At 44.7% G+C, this 20,391-nt stretch overlaps 1 protein-coding gene across 7 annotated transcripts in view; it reads left to right on the top strand.

Moving 5' to 3' along the window:
• Nucleotides 1-10,543, top strand: part of RNF115 (ring finger protein 115) — a gene marked incomplete at its 5' end in the record, with an annotated part of 89,708 nt that extends 79,165 nt beyond the window's left edge. For 3 of the 7 annotated variants that reach the window (XM_081306293.1, XM_081306291.1, XM_081306297.1), the window contains 6 exons: nt 4,664-4,735; nt 5,925-5,997; nt 6,891-6,984; nt 8,657-8,815; nt 9,363-9,478; nt 10,205-10,543. In XM_081306293.1, the coding sequence (XP_081162419.1) occupies nt 4,664-4,735; nt 5,925-5,997; nt 6,891-6,984; nt 8,657-8,815; nt 9,363-9,478; nt 10,205-10,336 (646 nt within the window). In that variant the 3' untranslated portion in view covers nt 10,337-10,543. Of the gene's footprint in view, nt 1-4,663; nt 4,736-5,924; nt 5,998-6,890; nt 6,985-8,656; nt 8,816-9,362; nt 9,518-10,204 lie in introns of all 7 variants that reach the window. The other 4 variants (XM_081306292.1, XM_081306295.1, XM_081306294.1 and 1 more) reach the window with 4 other exon arrangements.
• Nucleotides 10,544-20,391: the final 9,848 nt, after the last annotated feature.

Genomic DNA, 20,391 nt, shown 5'->3' with positions numbered 1-20,391 from the left:
TTCTGGGCAGCCTCTTTCTACCCTGGGCTTCTACTGGGCTTGTGTGGGTGGAATTGTATCCCCTGAAAAGATGTGTCCTGCCTGGGAATGTGACCTTATCTGTAAATAGTGACATGAAAGATGTAATGAAGCTGGATAGGTGGCACATGCCTGTAATCCCAGCATCTTGGGAGGGTGAGGCAGGAGGATCACAAGTTCAAAGTCAGCTTCAGCAACTTGGAGAGACCCCAAGCAACTTAGCAAAGATCCTGTCTCAAAATATAAAAAGAGCGGCGGATGTGGCTGGTGGTTAAGCGCTCCTGGATTCAATCTCTGGTGTCTCCCCCCACCCAAGAAAAAAAGATTTAATTAAGTCAAAACAAGATTATACTGAATCAGGGTGAACCCCAATCCAGTGGTTGTTGGTCTTATAAGAAAAGGGAAGTTTGGACGTAGACACAGGTGACACAGGAAAGAAAGCCAGTGCAGATGGAGGCCGAGGTCGGGGTTGTGGGTCTGAGGCCGAGAAACGGCAAGAAGCGCTGGCGGCTGAGCAAGACCAGGAGGGCTCGGGACAGAGCCCTCCGCAGGAATCCAGAGGAAACAGTGTCTGGGGACATCTCGATTCAGACTTTGGGCTTCCAGACTGATAATAAATTCCTTTTGGTGTAGGCCACCCAGTTTGCGGTAATTTGTTACAGCACCCTGTAAAACTGACCCAAAGTGTTAGAAGCCCAGTTGTTTAACCAAACGGTTCTCTAGGCACTATTTTAGATCTTTCTGAGGTTTTATGGAATTTTTAAAGCCACACTCTTAGTTCATTTTAAACCATGTTTTTTTGGCAGTACCCTGAATTAAACCTTTGCTTGAAGTCCATTTCTCAATTTTAGTATCATTCACTATTACTGGAAGTTCTCAGAATTATATACACCTACCTTCTTCGCCTCTCCTTTTTTGTACTGGGGATTGAACTCAGGGGCACTCAACCACAGAGCCACATCCCCAGCCCTATTTTGTATTTTTTTAGTTGTTGATGGACCTTTATTTTATTCATTTATGTATACATGGTGCTGAGAATGAACCCAGTGCCTCACACATGCCAGGCAAGTGCTCCACCACTGAGCCCCAGCCCCAGGCCCTCTTATTTGGTATTTTATTTAGAGACAGGTCTCACTGAGTTGCTTAGCGCCTTGCCATTGCTGAGGCTGGCTTTGAACTTGCGATCCTCCTGCTCGGCCTCTGGAACTGCTGGGCTTACAGGCACCCCCTGCCGGCCCTAACTTGTTTCAAACTGGCCTTCCTTTAGTCTGCCCCTCTCCTCTTATATCTTGATGCCAGCTGCGAGAAGACGGGGTACCTTCAACACAGCGAGTGTCTTTAGCAGAGCCTCGTGCCGTTCAGGAGGCAGACGTTCTGCTGATCCCTGAGGCTCCCCTAGCTTTCCCTGACTCCCCAGAAGCACCTCGCTTCTGCCTTGTTGTTGTGCTGTCGGCTCTGCACTATGTCTGCCTGCCTTCCCCCACCCGGGCCACCTGGGCTTGGGCATGCAGGCCGAGGTCCTGCCCTGAGCTCCCTCCCCACTCTCTGGCTTCCTCCAAGGCTCCAGAGCCCTTCCAGCTCCTGTCCATGCTGGGGTGCCAAAGGTAGACCCACGTAGCTTTTTATTGTGATAGTACCTACTTCTGTATACCAAAATCTGTAGTGATCATCAGCTGCTCTTAGGATGAATTATCCCAGAGGTCAGTGGCTCTAAACAACAGGCATTTATGGCAGCCCGCAGGAAGGCAGGCAGTTCCTCCCCCTGTCCCACCGAGAGACCCCTGGCTACTGCCTGGAGGCCTGGGAGCCAGGGGGCCTCCCTAACTCTGCATCTCCTGCCCTTAGCCCTTGCCCCACCCCACCCCCAGGGTCACCACCACCACCACCACCACCACCACCACCACCGCCTCCCACCACGCTCTGAAGAGAATCCACAAGGAGTTGAGTGACCTGGCAAGGGACCCTTGGGCTCAGTGTCCTGCAGGCCCTGTTGGAGATGATAGGTTCTATTGGCCAGCTACAATAATGGGGCCAAATGACAGTCCCCATCAGAGTGGAGGTTTTGTTTTGTTTTGTTTTGTTTTGACAATTTATTTCCCAACAGGTTATCCCTTCAAACCACCTAAGGTTGCATTCACAAGAATTTATCACCCCAATATCAACGGTAATGGCAGCATTTGTCTTGATACTCTACGGACACAGTGCTCTCGGGCACTGTTTGGGAAGTACTCTCGTCCATCTGCTCTCGGCTTTGCTCGGATCTGCAAAACAGAGGAAAGTGCAGCAGGATAGTTGGGAGTGAACTCAGAAGGACTGAGTTCAATGTAATTAAAGAGACTATTGAATAATCTCTGCAAATACAGATAAGGAACTCTAAAGAGAAAGTCCTTTTGATTTCCCTTTAGTCAAATGGAAAGCTTCCCATGAGCCCCCTCCTGTCCCCTGTGCACAGGTCTACCTGATACAGCAGGGCTGCGTGTTGTACGCACTTGGGACAGCAAACCAGAGACACTGCGCTTCTGTACCAGCGTTGCCTCCTAGCAGGGAAGTTCTCCAGGTATAACCTAGGTGTGAGCCTAAAAAACCTCCCTGGTGGATCACAGCAAGGGGTGAAGAATGGCGGTGGTACACGCACAGTGTAGGCTTTGATGGGGTAAAGCTTTGCTGACCTGTTAGGAGATGGTTTTTAAGTGGAATCCATTTAAATGCAAAACAGTTATGAAAATGAGGTGAAGAACATAGAGTTGTTTCCGTATTCATTTTATTCTGAAGGACCTGTAACTTGGGTGAGGGGGTTGTGACCACAGTAAACTCTACCCACATCCTGTATCTCAAGGTCCAAGTTTAATGGTCAGCATTTAAATGGACTGGAACTGTTAGTATGTGATGGGCTTTGTCCCCAACTTCTTTTATATGTCCCTGCCCTGACCTTCGTCCTTTCAGCCCCTTCTCCGTATTCTTTGGTTTGTATGTGGCTTCTCACTTAATACACAGCTCAGCTCCAATTCTTCTTAGGTTTTAACTGCTTAGGTCTGTTTGGGTGTAAGGGTGAGAATTCATCTGATGGAGATACTTGTATATTTAAAGACCCATTGCTCCTCTGGAGGTTCTGTGTTCAAGAATGATTAATCTGTTTAATCAACTGATTACTACAGTCATTACATTAAAAAAAAAAAAACAGGCATTTATTATCTAACAAATTCATTTGGCCAGGAATTTGGAAGTTTAGCTGGGTTGTTCCGGTCCAAGATCTCATGAGGTTACCATCAAGATGTTGGCCATTGCTGCAGTCATCTGGAGGACCCGCTAGGTCTTACACATATTTTGGCAAGTTTGTTCTGGCTATTGGTAGGGGGCCTTAGTCCCCTGTCCCCCGGTACTGGGTATGGAGCCCAGGAGCAACTGGCTATTTAGGCAGTTTTGTTAATTAAAATATAAATATTGTCCTGGCATGGTGGCACACACCTGTAATCTTAGCCACTCAGAAGGCTGAGGCAGGAGGATCACAAGTTTGAGGCCAATCAGGGGAACTTAGTAGGACTCTTGACTCAAAGTAGAAAAATAAAAAGGTCTGGGTATATATGGCTCACTGGCAAAGTCCCCCTGGGTTCAATCCCCAGTAAAAAAAATAAGTACACAAAATACAAAAACAAAAACTAGAAAGGAAATAGTATAATTAGTTATTTTTGTATGTTAGTAGTAAGGAAAGTCTAATAATAGCTACTTTCAAAGCTACATGGATTGGCCTAACACAGTAGGAACCAGGAATTAAAAGTGCAGTCATTCAAAACAGGAAATGTTGGGCTGGGGATGTGGCTCAAGCGGTAGCGTGCTCCCCTGGCATGCGTGCGGCTCGGGTTCGATCCTCAGCGCCACATACAAACAATGATGTTGTGTCCGCCGAAAACTAAAAAGTAAAATATTAAAAAATTCTCTCTCTCTCTCTCTCTCTAAAAAAAAAAAAAAAAAAAAAAGGAAATATAGGGAGACAATCCTCCTCCCCCTTCTCCCTGTCCTCTCCCCCCCTCCTCCTCCTCCTCTTCCTCCTTTTTTTTTTTTTTAACTAAGGCATCATCCCAATATCTGTGGGGAACAAAGACCAACTCATTAATATAAATAAACAGCAGTATATGCCATCTTAAGTGTTCAGAATGACAAGTACCAAATGTGCATATTTGTATGTATTACAGTCATCTGAAATGCCTTTAAAAATTATTCTCAAACTTACCAAAACAAAAAATCTTTAGATGATACCTTATTCAGAAACCCAGTATATGAGACACATAAAAAATGAAACTGCCATTTTGGATCTAGAACCCTACTGGTGCAGCTTCCATTTTAACCCTTCCTCATGCCAGTGCCAGAGATCCAAGGAACATAATTTGAAAAATGCACCATAACATGTTTTCTTTCCAGCCTAATTCACAAAAATCTGTCCATCTGTTAAGATGTTGGAAGTCTAGAAAATAGCCATAATAGCAAAGTCACACACCACTAGATAGCAGACTGATTTCTGATGCTGTCTTTTGTAATAGTCAGTGGAAGGCCACTTGTGGGTTAGGGAAGCAGTTGGATTTGTCCGTGTGTGGATATCTACAGAGTACTTCGGTTGTCTTATCTACTTTTTTTTTTCCTCTTTTAACAGAATAATGCAACAGATCTTTGCAGGATTCCTTGCAAATTCTGCAGTTCCAGGATCCCCACACCCTTTTTCTTGGTAAGTGAACAATCACTTTCTTACAGTGCTGACGTTGCCTCATTTTAGGTGCTGTGGTTTCTGTTCTACACAGAGAGAGACAAAGAACTGTGTTGGTGAGTATGTAGCTGTGACCGGAAGGCTCTTACACTGCCCTTGTCTCCCGAGCCCAGACTTGACCACAATTCATATGATTTTGTTGTTGTCACTGTTATCACTTTGTTCAGGCTCAGGAGGGTTGTCCTGGTTCCCAAGACCTTGGGTCTGGGTGCTGGGCACGTCTGGCTTCTTTTATTTTCTGTCCGAGGGTTGTGTTGAGAAGGGAAATGAAGTGATCCTTGTCAGGCTTGGTGTCTGATTTGTGAATTTCCTCTCCAGACCATACAAGAAGACTTTAATTCCTTAAGAATTCCTGAAGTTGAGAATATAACATTAACTTTCCTTTTCTAAAGAAAGGATATCAGAAGAAACAAGTATCAGAGTGACACTTAACACTTACATGTAGGGGTTAAAAATGGAATTTCTTCTTACATAGACAGTTATTTGCTACTTCTCTGACCCAGAAGATTCCTTTGCTCAGAGGGTCCTTGGTCCTTCCCCGTACTTAACCCATTTTCCAGCCTCTAGTTCTTTTAAATGGGTTTCGATCAGAGTCTGGACCTCTGTCTTCCAAGGTACTGTACCAGCAGCACCAAGAACAAGGTGCTGCCAAGTCTCTTGTAATTGTTCTGGGGTGTGATTCAGGGAGACTTCTGTGGCTGCTGTTCTACTAGAGAGCTTCTCGTTGTCCAGGACCATGGGCAGCCCTTCGGGTGAGGGAAGTCTGCTGTAGATGGTAGCCAGCTGTGAAGGAAAAGTCTCCTTAGAAAGCAGCTCCGTCCTATGTTGGATATACGTGGGTAGAGAAGAGACAGACTTTTCTTGGCCAACAGGCAACGAGTCTCTCTTCTTGCTTTGGGTGTCATGTAGTATTTCAGGTAGCTGTACTTTGTAGGTTTCAGCTAAGTAAGATTTGTAGAGAATGAGAGGCTATCTCTAGTTAATCGGTTTGACCTCAAAAATGCAGAGAAATTCTTTGTCTCTTGATTCTAGAAGATTAGTGACTCTCAAGCTCTGAGCGAGAAAACAGGATCCCTCTGCCAGTTTTTCTGAAGTGTAAGGCAGAGCCTGGCTGCTTCATCTAATGCTCTCTGTCTCATCTCACGTATAGGAGCGGGATGCTGCACTCCAACCCTGGGGACTATGCCTGGGGTCAGACAGGGCTTGATGCCATTGTAACCCAGGTGAGGAGCTGCCTTTTGAGGGTGTCTGTTCAGTGTGTCTCGTGGTTCCACAGGCTTCCTGCTCTCCTTCTGCTACTTTCTTGAAATGGCGATCACTGCTTTCTTTGGGGTTTCCACTTCACTAAAGGGACAAAGGGTTTGTGGGTTTATTCAGCATTCATGTACCTACTAGGTCCAAGGAAATTTCTAGAAGATTGCTTCACCTCCAGAGAAAGAAAGACTTCTCCTATAACAAACAGTACATTGTATTTTTGGCCTCTTGTTCGGTCCTATGGGAATCCTATAAATAATACTTCACAAAACAGGAGGGTCTCAAATGTTAAAGCAGGGATTTCTGCTTGATGGAGCAAAGTAGGGGAAGGAAGCAGAGAAAAAGGTTTTCCCATGCCATGTACAGTTGCTTCCACTTGTTTATGTTCATTTAAATTTGTTTGGTTTTTCATCTCCCTTGTGGATTGCCAAGTGTCACAAGCATGTCATTTTTATCCAAGTCTCGCTGTAGGCAGTGATTTCCCTATTTCTTGGCTTAGTTTATGCCACTCTCCATACTCCCACCCTTTTCTTTCTTCCAGCAGAAGGACGTTTTTGGACCAGTTAAGTATTTTTATCATGACATCACAACCTTTTGCCACCCTGAAGTTGCTTTATGCCCAAAAGTGGACCTTGCAATCATGGGTCTGTCTGTAGGCTTATACTAATGTCACTCTGAAATTGTAAAGCAATTGACAGTGTCTAGCAGCAGAAAAAGAGGAACCCAGCCTTCAGAGCCTTGCAGAAGTAAGAGCAGTTAACGTTTCTGGTATCTTCCCTGTTTGTTCTCAGCTGGAGCGGCTCCCTCTCCAGGGACATTGAGATGTCTGCCACATCTTCTTTTTCTTTCTCCTTTTTTGTAGCTTTTAGGACAGCTGGAAAACACAGGGCCTCCCCCAGCTGACAAGGAAAAAATCACCTCTCTTCCAACAGTGACCGTAACTCCGGAACAAGTTGGTAGGTTCATTTTCATATTTATTCCATCATCTGATGACCTCTGCCCAGATTCCAGTACCTTCCTATACTAGGAATCTTCAGGTGAAGCTATAGCCCTCTAAAATTCTTACCTGTGTACTGGAATTGAAAGCTACCTGCCCTTTCATAGGTCAATAAATAGGTGTTTCCTGGGCAGTCACCATATCCCTTAAGATTTGATTCTCATCAGTTGAAGAACTTATTATTAGAAGCAAAACTCATCAGCTGACTAAAAAAACAGTGTTGAAAATAATATTGGGCAGATGATACTGATCTTGGGGAAAGGGGAAAAAAAACAAATGAGAAACAATATATTTGCTTTTCTTTTGCTTTGTGTCGGGTGCACTTAAATACACTAGAATAGATACTGTTTTATTTTTAAGCACTGAAGGAATTCAATGATAAGGAACATAATTTTATACTGAGGGTTTCTTTCCCTGTAAATTTAGATTTACAGCCAAAGAAGATTTAAAAACAAGATGGACAAGCTGAGGTCATTCTATTTAAGGAAAATCATTAACTAATTTAATAATATCAGCGTAAACATGGTGTTTGAGTCAGGTACAGGAAAGTGACCTTATTAGACCTGAAGTAGAATCTGATTTGGGGAGTAGTAGGAAGTATGACTAGACAGGAAGGGTGGGACCCTGTTGAGAAGTCAGGACTGGACACACTAGGTTTTATAGGTCCTCGAAAGGAGTAGAGAGGGATTCAAGTGTTCTTTAGGGAAGGTTAGTACGTAAAATAGAGTGGAAGTGAGAACGCGGGCAAAGATGGGGGCTGAAGAAGCTCTGTAGCAGTCTAGGAGGGGTGAGGGGTTCAGGTGATGGTGGCAATGCTAACGGAAAGCAAAGGTACAGTTTAAGTTCATCCTGAAGAAATGCTTTCCTCGCCGATGGTAACATGGGTGGGAAGAGGAGGCAGGGTCAAGATGACTCTAAGATTTCACAGTTTGTAACAGTAAGAGTGGTTCATTAGGGGAGGAGGAGGAGTGAGTGGGCCCTGGTTTAGGTAAGGAGATGATGTGATGGTTTCTGTTTTTGAATTTGTTGATTTTGAGGTGCCAGCTGAAAATCCAAATGAGAATAAGTTGAAGGTTCATGTGAAGCTGGTATTAGGGAAAGTTAGCTGGTAGCAAAGTATAAGAAATATTTTGAGGGTTAAAGGCCTGGAATTAGGAATATTGAAGTAGAAGTAGACTTGGCATGAAAATTAAGAGTTGGAATTAAGGCAAAGTGGTGGGAACAGAAAGGAAGGAAGGAAGGAATCTATTTAAGTGGAACTCGTGGTCCAAATTCCCTGACCACTGTTGTCATGGAGCCATATCCCAGCCACTGGGATAGTACAGTAGTTGGTGTTATTAGTCAAACTTGGGAAATTCATTATTTGTTGCTTAGAATTCCCAGTGTAATTTGTGGTCATTTCCTCTGAGGAAAGAGGGCTTCCTGCCCCTTGATTTAGAGGCCTGAGCGAGACTTCGTCGTTGTGATTCTGTAGCACCACCTCCTGGTACAGCTTTTAACTAACAACTTCTGCAGAGGAATTTAGGGCACCCACACTGAAAAAGGATGCATGATATGAAACAGAGCAGGGCAAAAGTGGCTTGAGACACTGAATAAAATTGCTGAGATGAGTCCCTTGGTCATGTGCACAGATTGCCAGTGTTTCCTGAGCAGACACCATGACTGCCAAAGGCTGTCACACATTGGAGAAGATGCTTTCCTGGTTTCTTCACCAGATCACCCAAGCCTGTTTACTTCTTCCAGCCTTTTGCGTTACAGAGTGGACTTATCATGGTCTAGATCATGTTGGAGTAGGCCCCATTCCTTGTTCTGCTTTTCATGTCCCTGTCTATTACGACCTTTCTACCCGCCATTTTGAAACACAATTCATTCTTTTGGGCCGGGGGCACCAGGGATTGAGCTCAGGGGCACTCAACCACTGAGCCCCACCCCCAGCCCTATTTTGTATTTTATTTGGAGACAGGGTCTCACTGAGTTGCTTAGGGCCTTGCTGTTGCTGAGGCTGGCTTTGAACTTGGGATCCTCCTGCCTCAGCCCGCCCCGCCCCAGCCACTGGGATCCTAGGTGGGCGCTGGCCCGCCACCACGCCCAGCTTACAGTTTAGGCTCTTTATCTGCCTCCCACCTAGATGCAGCTTTACTTTTGTCTCTTGTGTCCTTTCTTATGCGTTCCTTGTGTTGTAAGAGACATTCTTTTTTTCCTTCATTTCGTTTATTAGTTTAAGAGGTATTTCTTGAATCGTAATACATTCCGCTGTCGTGTATTTAAAAAAACGGAATCGATAAAAATAAATAAATAGATAGATAAATGAATAAAAGGCATCTCTCCCTCCAACAGATATGGGTTTAGAATGTGCAGTTTGCAAAGAAGATTACACAGTTGAAGAGGAAGTCCGACAGCTACCCTGCAATCACCTCTTTCACAGCAGCTGTATTGTGCCATGGTTAGAACTGGTGAGTGGAGCCAGCCGTCATCTGCAGTGAGGCACTCATGTAAGGGACATTTTCTAAAGATGTAGTCATCAGTTCATGTCAGAGCCAGATAAGTCAGATTTTAGCCCATAAACCATGACTGACTCCCAGTACTACCATCACTGTTCTGTTAGACTACCATCTCTTGGGAACTTGTTTGACCAGAAATCAGCAAACTGTAACCCACAGGCCTTGTGGCCTGCCAGCTGAGTTTGTCAGTAAAGGCCCGTTGGTGCACAGACTGTGGTTCTGTGGCTGCTTCTGTGCTACGTAGGTGAGGTGAATGGTTTGAGCAGAGCGGGTGGCCGGCCAAGGTTTGCTGACCCTTCGTGTGGTGGCCGGCCAAGGTTTGCTGACCCTTCGTGTACATGGCATGGAAGAGCAGTGAGCAGTTACGGCTCCTGTCGTGTCTCAGGTTGCTGTTTCTAGTTAGTCGTGTTTGGACCTCCAGTGGAGTAATGGGGGACAGTGTCACTTATTATTCATTGCTGGCCTAGAGTTCTGTTGATTTTGCTTGAAGTGTTGTTTGGGAGGCATCCTGGCTTCACGCCTTTGGAGCCCAACTCTGTGGAGGAGCTGCCTGGTCTTTTTGTCTTTCTGGGTGTCGAGTCATAATTTTAGATGTTTAACTTCCAGGGTTTCTTAAGAGCTCAGAACCCTAGTTCTCAGGACGGGATATTCATATGGATTAATATGTTTCTGTTTCAGCATGACACATGTCCTGTATGTAGGAAGAGTCTAAATGGTGAGGATTCTACGCGGCAAACCCAGAGCTCTGAGGCCTCTGCAAGCAACAGATTTAGCAATGACAGCCAGCTGCACGATCGATGGACTTTCTGAAACTAAAGATCACACCTGAACCAGGGCTGTCTGTGGTAGTCTTCTTAAAACATAGCTATAGATTCTATCAATACAAAAGATAGTAGGTGGATTTAGGAATCACATAAGAAACCCCAACCCATAATATTAACGCAATGAGTGTTTTTCTTCTCTAAATTTAAAGTTAGTACCTACCGATTGAATTGTATTACAACCAAATGCCTCTTACTCCTGAATTCAGAGTGATAATTTTTTAAGTGTGAAACTTAACTATGTGGGTTTGCCCCTGCCTGAAGAGAATCAGTTCCTTGAAGTCTAGCGAGGGTCCTGCTGTCTGTCATGTCTCCTTGTGATGGACGTCCCCACCCCCTTCCTCAGCCCTATCGTTAGTATATTTACGTGAACACAGAGGAACCAGAGCCCTCAAGTCCTGCTGATATCGAGTCCTGTTGTCTTTACTGTACAGAAGTATCTACTTTTGACCACATCAGCAATAAGGTGATGTCAGACTGATTCAGGAATTTGAGACTAATGATCTTGTTTTGTTTTAATCCTCAGAGCACAAATCAAAGAAAAATTACAGTGGAAAGGAAAAAGTAACCTGTCGTAGACTTTAGTTTTTTAATTTTTGAAAGGTGCAGTTTCCCTGGAAACATGACATGTCTCGAGAGTCTTGTGCTGGTGGGAATCTGATTCTGGTTCCTTTCTGGGAATGAGTTGGGCAGCAAGTAGCGTCAGAAAGACAGATGTTTAAAATCTTAAGTTCTGTGACTTTTTTTTTTTATGATCCTTAACTCATTGTTTACTGTTTGTCTTAAGAACCTTAATATAATTTCTCTTATAGAAATATAATTATTTCATACTGCTTCTATATCCAGTTCACTGCTTTTGGTAATTCAGTGCTCTTTAAGAATTGAGATTTTACATTGTCTTTTAATCTTTAAAACCCATTGTTCGTCTTGGAAACTTTTCTGTTCTGCTTTGATTCTGGCAATACTTAGAATCAAACTGATTAATGTGATCATGCCCAAAACAACTTGGCCTGGAAGAGGTAGGCCTTACTTTTTAAGCTAACAGTGTCCCATATGTGTGCTCTTCAAGTGTTTAAAGTTGAATAAATGAAGAAAGAATGTCAATGTTGTTTGAACTTCAGAGTCTTAAAAGGACACAGTGGGGACACAGTGGTGTATTAAAAGTGGCACCATTATATGGTCTATCAGTTTTTCAGAGTTTAGAATGATCAGAGCAAGACTGCCACTCTCTGGTGAATCTCTTTTTTGTTGACTGTCACTGGTTTAGGGGTGAGGGAGGGGCTAAAGGATGACAGAGTTGGAAAGGGAAGACAAAAGTGGGAAGAGTAGCCTGCTGAACTTGAGCCTGCTCTAAAGGTCGTGACCCGGAGGTCTGGTCCAGGTGGACCCAGAGGATGAGAGATGCTTTCTTGTGCGCTCTCGACCTCTGTGGCGGTGGCCCTCTGGGGATGTGATCTGGTCATTGTGGTCAGCCAGAGCTGCAGCCTGGGAGGACGCCTGGTTCTGTGTCGGGGTGGAGAGGACGTGGGCAGGCGAGAGTGTCACCGGTATTTAACCACTGTTCAGTGGAGTTGAGGCCCATTGCCGTGTTCAAGTAGAGCAGTATCAGCCATCTTGGGGAAATTCTGACAGCCTGGAGATTTTTGTCTGTTAATGTGTGATGTTGAGACAGGCTGGGGTTAGTTACAACTAGAGAACTAAAGGACAGGAGTAGTTTCACAAAGAATGGAAGCAAAGTGCTAAATAGGAATCTGCCTTTTTAATGTAGAATATAGCAAGCACCAGACTAAATTGTCTGAAGTTTTCTTCACATGTTTTGCACTGATAGGGGCCATGAGATTCATCCCACTTATGAATTTGTAGTGTTTCTTCCTATAATGGGCAGCATCTTGGGCTTCCAGATTATTTTATGTTAAGGAGTTTGAGTTCTTCAGAGAAACACAACCAACAGGACATATGTGTAATATAGAATTCTTTATATAAGGAAGTGACTTGTACCTTCATGCAGATTCTGCAGTGGACCAGCTACAGATCTCGGAAAGCAGTTGGTATGGTTTCAGTCCAAGTCTGAAGCCTGCGCACCCAGACCCACAGCCAGGGAGTGAGTTCCAGTCTGAATGCCAGCCGGAGCTGATGCCTCCCTTCCAGCCCAAACAATAGGGCACCTGAGTCCCAGCTTAAGCCCCCAGGCACGAGCTCCCTCTGAGTGGGAGGTGTCGGCCTTTGGTTCTGTCCAGGCCTCTCACTGATGGGGTCTCCCACCCTAGGGTCAGCAGTCTGCTCCGTTCTGTGTCACCCAGAACACACCCAGAATAATGTTCATTGTTATTTTATTATTATCATCATCATGACTTAAGTGCTTATTAGTGTGTTATAATGATACAGAGTAGTTCACTTCTGACACGGTCATACACCCTTGGGGTTTAAGTTACTTCCTCTCAGGCCCCACCTGCTGCTTCTCTCCCCCCTTGCTCTCCTTCCTTTACTCCATTGGTGTCCTTTATTTATCTATTCATTTTTAATTGATGCTTTTCTCTCTCTCTCTCTCTCTCTCTCTCACACACACACACTCACACACACACACACATACATCAAGGTGGAATTCCCTGGGGTGTATTTACGTGTGTACAAAGGGTGATCTTGTCACATTCAACCCACGTTTTCTTTCTTTTCTCCTCTTCCTTCTCCTTCCAGTGTCCTCCTCCTCCACTGGTCTTCCCTCTGTTTTTGTGAGATCCAACCCTTTGTTCCCCTTTACTTTGCTGTAGTTTCTGCATATGAGAGAAAACGTTTGACCCTTGACTTTCTGAGTCTGCTTATTCCATTTAGCATGATGTTTTCCAGTTCTATTTATGTACCACAAATGCCATGATTTTGTTTATGACTGAGTAGGACTCCATTGTATGTATATACCACATTTTCTTAATTCAGTCATCTGTTGATGGCACCTGGGCTGGTTCCATAACTTGGCTGTTACACATTCACTACTGTAGATGTTGATGTTCACTATCACTATGGTATGGTGATTTTAATTCTGGATACCAAGAGTGGATTACCTGACAGCCAGAACAGCGTCTGAACAAAAATCTGGGCATCCTGTAGCCTACTCAAATTGACGCGCAAAATCAACCATTACAAGGTTGTCTGTTTACACATCACACACACCGTGATCCTCATCCTACTTATATTTTTCCAAGTGAACAGTCTTTGAGATATGTCTGTCTTGGCTTAAGAGATCTCAGTGGTCATGATATGTTGTGTGTGCATAACTTCTGTGTTTTTCCTTCCTAACCTAAATTAACTTGCAAGTCTTGAGATGCCTCCCATTCTAGGAAAAACATTTTAGGTTCAGTGGTCTAACACCAGAACATGGATTTTAAGAATTAATTTCTTGGAATGCCTTGCTCTTAAATATTTCAAAACAGTTTAGATGTCCTGCCCATGTAGTGGAAGGCTAGATAACCTGGATTTTTCATGTGTTCATTCCTGTACGCTGAAAGGCTGTACATACTTAGGAATCTAGACACTTTATTAGAATCAAGGAAGAGCTGGGCGTGGTGGCACACACCTGTAATCACCGTGGCTCAGGAGGCTGAGGCAGGAGGATCGTGAGTTCAAAGCCAGCCTCAGCAACAGCAAGGCACTAAGCAACTCATTGAGACCCTGTCTCTAAATAAAATACAAAAGAGGCCTGGGGATGTGGCTCAGGGGTCTAGTGCCCCTGAGTTCAGTCCCCAGTACCCCCCCCCCAAAAAAAAAAAAAAAAAACAAGAATCAAATAAGAGATGATTGAATCAGTTGCTCTAATCAACATTTTACTAATTGTCAAAGAGAAAACTGTTGCGATTTTATTTTTATTTTTCTCCCTTTTTAAGTATCACACATTTTATTGAAATAATTTTCCCTTAAAAGGACCTTTGTTAATTTTAGGACGTGAGCCCTTAGTGTGAACTGGAGGCTTTTATATTCATGTTGACTGGCCTAGCCTTTGAATTCCATGCAGGGTAAACCGATTGCTTTCTTATTCGGAATGTCTTCTTTATCTCGTCCATCGCGGATGATTTCTCTCGTCATGTGTGTGTGTGTGTGTGTGTGTGTGTGTGTACATACGTACGTGTATATATGGACTATAGATGTCTGTCTTTTTGTGTGTTTATAGTTAAGGATGAAGGGAACTGTTGACTTGCACATAACTGGAAAGATGCCCTTGAGATGGTAGCCTTGGAAGTTGCGCGTCTATGTAGGTAGAGCCTTCTTGTCCACCCAGTGTCATTGCTTCCCAGGTGGCTTCCAGGTGGATTGGTCTCATCTGTCTTCATGTGGGTTAGTTTGGCCAGCAGAACTGGAGAGCTGGATGGGAAGGTTTAGAGCTAATGAATTGGGAGAAGGATAATCCTAGCATTAAAACTTTAATTTTCCTCAAGAGTTCCTCTTGCTTGTTTCTGAAGACTCCAGAGTGTCATAATGCCCCTATTACTTAGAGCTCCTTGGCTCTTTCTTTTAATAATGTATAAATTCATGATAAATGTAACAATTTTAGGCCAAGGAAGTGGGAATGGTGTTGACTCACTAGTTCCCTCAGCTCATTGTAACTTGGACCCACCTTGGCTGCGTGGTGCTGGAGGAGTGTTCTCTCTGGGTGGCGCTCTGCTCAGTGACTGGTTCTCAGGTTAGCAGGGAGAGTTTTAGGGAAGAAGGGTTCTCTAACCCCAGCATGTCTCCCTTTGATTAAATAGTATGAGGAGAAAAAGTCCTGGCTTACGTCTTGTAACGCACGTTCATGTCTGTGTGTACGCATGTAAATGACGTACGTACTCCCTGTTTCAGTCAGTCCTGCATCTGTGACCAAGAGACCTGACGGGCAACTGAAGAGGGGGAAAGTTGGTTTTGGCTCCTGGTTTAGAGGTTCAGGCTGACTCCGTAGCTTTGGGCCTGAGGAGAGGTGGACCGTCATGGTGGAAGGGCACAGCAGAGGAACGCAGCTCAGGACACAGCAGCCAGCAAGGAGGGAGAGCTCCGCTCATCAGAGACAAAGTGAAGACCACAAAGTCACGCCCCCACCTCCGCCAGCCACCCCACATGCCAAGTTACCACCTCGTTAGTCCATATCAGTGGCAGACCACTGACTTGATTCCAGCGCTCCCAGTGCAGCCATTGCACCTTGAACAGTCCTCATTGTCTCACCCCTGAGCCTTTGGGAGTGAGACCTCACATCCCAACATGACACTCACAGACACACACATACACACCTTTCACCTGGAGGAAGAAGGAATATGGTGTGCAGCGGCTAGAAGGGCCGCAGCCTCCCAGTCTACGCTTTCCTGTTCATGTGGGTCAGGCCAGTGTGTGCCCGAGTTCTCTGTGGGGCCCTGTAGACTTAGGTGGTGAAGAGATTGACTAGAAGAAAGAATCTGGTTGTTTCTAAGGACTGAGAGGAAATGGCATTGGTCATCCACTAACCCTGTATATAGTTAACTCACACACTGGCCTGTTAACGTAAAAATCTTTCTATGTGGTGTTGGGGATCAAGCTCAAAGTCTCGCACATGCTGAGCACATTCCCTACCACTGAGCTGCACTCCCAGCCCTGAATTTCTTCATCACCAAATCATATTTTTCATGACCTTCTGCATGCTCTGCTTTCTCTGGTCTCCAGGTGGTGTTTGCTCAAGAAATACACGTGGAATCTATCAATCTTAACAAAATCAGGCAGGGGAAAGCATGATCTGTGTTCTGAATCATAATGAAACAGCCTTGGGGTGTTGTAAGGGAGGGGCACTTCACCGCTGGTTGCTAGAGCTGATACAAGCAGGTAGGAAGAGTTTAGGAGGAGAAGGAGCAGGATGTATCTTCAGATAGATATTTGGATGTTGAGGAGTTAATCCTCTTTGCCCTCGGTGGTAGAGACAGAATGATAAAGGTGCTCTTTACAAGAATAATCTAGTGATTTAAAAATTGAAGATGACCTATAGGAGACAGTACTCACATTGAGAGTTTCCAGAATGAATCTCCTAGGTTATAAATAAAACCACGGTATTGTGCCATCTATAACTAAAAAAGTAAAAAGTGGGGGGCAGGGTTTGGCTTGCAGTGACGTCAGCCTTCCGGCACTCGGGCTGGGAACCACTGGGTTCCTCCAGTGGTTTAAAATAGAAAACAAAGAAGACAGTGTATGAAGCAGGAGATACTTTCCAGAACCAGAGTATAGCCCTTGAGGGATCCTAAAGTCATTGTGAGGACACACCCCTGTGCCCGTCACAGGTGAGGGATTGTAGGCGTTCACCTTCAAGGTTTTAAACATACAGACTTTCTGTGTTTTGCTGGCAAGTTATGCTTGGACGGTACCCACAGAAGTGGAGTGGGAGCCATGGGGGCCTTGCACAGGCTAGAGTGCTCTACCACTGAGCCATACCCCCAGCTCTTTTTTTGTTTTGTTTTTGAGACAAGGTTGTGCCAAGTGGCCCAGGCTGTCCTCGAACTTCCAATCCTCCTACTTTAACCTCCTGAGTAACGGGGATAACAGGAGTGTGTGCCATCACGCCCTGGTAAGAAATACTTTTTTTTTTCTTTCTTCTTTTTTTTTTTTTTTTTTTTTTTTTTTTGGTACCAGGGATTGAGCTCAGGGCACTCAATCACTGAGCCACATCCCAGCCCTATTTTGTATTTTACTTAGAGACAGGGTCTCATTGTGTTGCTTAGTGCTTCGCTTTTGCTGAGGCTGGCTTTGAACTCACGATCCTCCTGCCTCAGCTTCCTGAGCCGCTGGGATTACAGGTGTGCGCCACCAGGCCTGACTAGAAGTACCATTTTTAAGGCTCCCAAATCATTAGATTCCTTCCCAACAAGATGACAACTATAGTCTTAGTATTTTTAAAAAATAGCTTTATTTTATTCATTTTTTTTATGTGGTGCTGAGGTTTGAACCCAGGGCCTCTCATGTGCTTGGCAAGTGCTCTACCACTGAGCCACAACCCAGCCCCACCCAGTTTTAGTATTTTTGATGAATGAGTATTATAACAAAAAAAGGATATCAGTAATATTTTTAAACCAATTTATCCTTATCTGCTATATCAAATCTATATCCAGTTGAAATATAGATGTAATATCCAAATACAAATACAGACCTTTTTGTGTGTGTGTGGTGGGTACTGGGGATTTAATCCTGGGGCTCTCTGCCACTCAGCTACGTCCCCAGTCCATTTTTTAAATTTTATTTTGAGACAGGTCTTGCTGGGTTACTGAGGCTGGTCTCAAACTTGTGATCCTCCTGTTAACAGTGTCCAAAATTCTTAATTTGAGTTTCAAGACCCTCCTTAATGAGGCTCTTACTGATGTCTTTTAGCCTTAGCTCTCTTGGTGCCCACAACCCGACTTCTCACATTTGGTAGGTCTGTCATCCCAAGGCGTCTGTCTTTTGAGGACTTGCAGTCAGCTCCAGCTAAACATGTGCCGTCTTGTCGGGTCCTTCCAGTTATTAGAAATATCCTGCCCTCCTCTGCTTAACCATGGCAGGAGATCTATCCAAAGACAAGGGGGGTTTTGAGTTTAGGAAACAAAGACTGCGAGTACTGCCCTGGGCGTTGAGTTAAAAGAGGGGGAAGTGGCTACAGAAGGTGGCAAACGCATGGTTGGAGCTGGACAGCCATGGTCTGCCCTGGTCTGCAGAGCCTCCGCCCCAGCCGCGCTGTGTGCTGCTGCCGGGCACCGTCTGTCTTCACGTCCTTCCTTCACACCCAGCCAGTCGGGTCGGGCCCGCCTCTCCTCTCACCCGTCTTTGCTGGGTTCTTCTCTCTTTCATTTATAGTGTAAAATAAAAATTTCTTCCAGAAAAAAATTGGTGTTCTCAATTTTTTGACTTGCTTATTTTGCAGTTTTGTGGGAGGATGGAGAAAAGTTCTGTGGTAAAATACACACACACACTTACCCAATGCTTGAGGACTGTTGTTAAATCTGTTTTTTAATTTACTGGTGCGAATGTGGGGAAAAGGCAGGTCCTCTCTGGCAGTGAGGAGGGGTGTCGGGGATGTACCGACTGACCCTCAGGTCCTGCTCCAGACTCCGGCTGTTGAGCTTCTGTTCTCAACTCTCACGGGGTTGTGTTTTCTGTTGTTAGATTCATCTTTCTGTGACTTTTTAAAAAGTTTCTTCTGGCACAAAGCTTATAAAGCTGTGGAAAGAAGGTGAAAAGTTTGTGTTATTATCTCACATTGTGGAATTGCAACAATACACCTCACGCGGTAAGAGTCTGTCCTTGTCCTGGGACCGTTTCCTAGGCCTTGATGACCAGAGGGAGTGGAAAGGGGAAGGAAACGTAGAATACGCGTTGTCCCTCCCTCCCTCCCTCCCTCCCTCCCTGTGGGGAGGACTGGGGATTGGCACCAGGGCATTTTACCACTGAGCTACATCCAGTGTGTTTCATTTTTTATTTTGAGGCAGGGTCTCAGCTTATTTGCTGAAGGTCTCACTGAATTGCTGAGGCCAGCCTTGAACTTGTACCCCTCCTGCTCCAGCTTTCAGAGTGTCTGCAATCACAGGTGTCGGCTCCGGGCCCCGTGTACGCTGTGTCTTATAGTTAGATCAGAGTTGTATCCCTGGGCAGACCTGGCTGACCCTGGAGGAGGTGGGGAGGGAACAAACCTTTGGTCTCTCCTGGCTGCAAGGTGGGACAAAGAAGAAACAGACACCGCTCAGAGAGTTTAGGTGGTTCCCCACATACAGCAGGGGGCTGTTGGCAGAGTGACCTCGGGTCAGGAAAAGCCCTGAACTCGGCTTCCAGGGAACTCCCCCTCCCTTTCCTTACACATAAGCCCAGTAACTTGGTCAATATGATCCTTCTGGACCCAAGAAAATGTGGACTTTTTATTCTACTGAACATTATCTCTTCCATAATTCTGCTGAGCCTTCAGTTGGAAGAGGAGGATAAAGAAAAGGAAGCTGATAAATAGTACATATTTTCCTAATGTTTAATTGAATATTCAGCGTTGAATCTTCTTTCTTTTTTGGGGGGTGAGTGTACCTATAAAGTTACTTGAATTGAATATAGGAGAAAGATGATTAAATGTTAGGGTTCACTTTTCGCCTGACTGAGACCAGGACAAAAGCTCAGAGATCTTGTTCTAGGACAACTTGGGAGCTGAAGGTGGTTAGTGAACATAAATACTGGACTACAAGGAGCAAGGTTTTGTGGTTAGACTATTTTCTCTTTTAGAGTTTTTATTATACCTGAAGAAATAAAATTTATTTTATTAATAACAGTAGCCTAGGGGCTGTGGCTGTGGCTCAGCAGTAGAGCGCTTGCCTAGCACGTCCAAGGCCCTGGGTTCGATCCTCAGCACCACATAAAAATAAATAAAATAAAGATGTTGTGTCCAGTTAAAAAAAATAATATTAACAGTAGCCTAATCATCCCAGGGCATTTGGATTCAATAAATCATGTTGGAAGGGTCAGACTTCTGTAGAGTCGTATTTAAATGTGGAAACTGGCAGTTGCATTTAGCAAGTCCTTCCCAGCGATAAAAGGTAAGGTAGGTGTCTGTTTGATGATTTGCAGTTAAGGGGCTGGCATAGGGCGGTTTTGCTGGTCCTGATTCTGGAAGATGATGATGGAGGTAGAGAGAGCAGGTCATCGCTGTTTCCTGATGAGTAACTGGGATGTTTGCTTGTATGGGACTGTATGACTCACCATGAAAGCATCTGACCCATCACAGAAAGTTCTTTAACAAATTTATTAAGAGCCGACTCTGTGTCAGCTGTTGTCTTTTTGTTGGGGTAAATAAGACAGGCCTTTGTGTTTTCAGAACCTACATTCTGGTAACATTCAACCTGGTAGTTAGTGATTTGAGGAAATCCTAAATAAAATGGAATTAAGAATGCCAAGGGCAGCCAGATGCAGTGGCGCCTTCCTGTCATCCCAGCAGCTCGGGAGGCTGAGGCAGGAGGATCGTGAGTTCACAGCCAGCCTCAGCAATTTAGCAAGGCACTTAGCAACTCAGTGAGACCCTGTCTCCAAATAAAATACAAAAAAGGGTGGGGATGTGGCTCAGTG

This window comes from Spermophilus citellus (genome assembly GCF_964194105.1).
Source record: "Spermophilus citellus genome assembly, chromosome: 9".
Taxonomy (NCBI): Eukaryota; Metazoa; Chordata; class Mammalia; order Rodentia; family Sciuridae; genus Spermophilus; species Spermophilus citellus.
The sequence above is the reverse complement of the archived record's forward strand: the minus strand, read 5'-3'. Positions and strand labels throughout refer to the sequence as shown.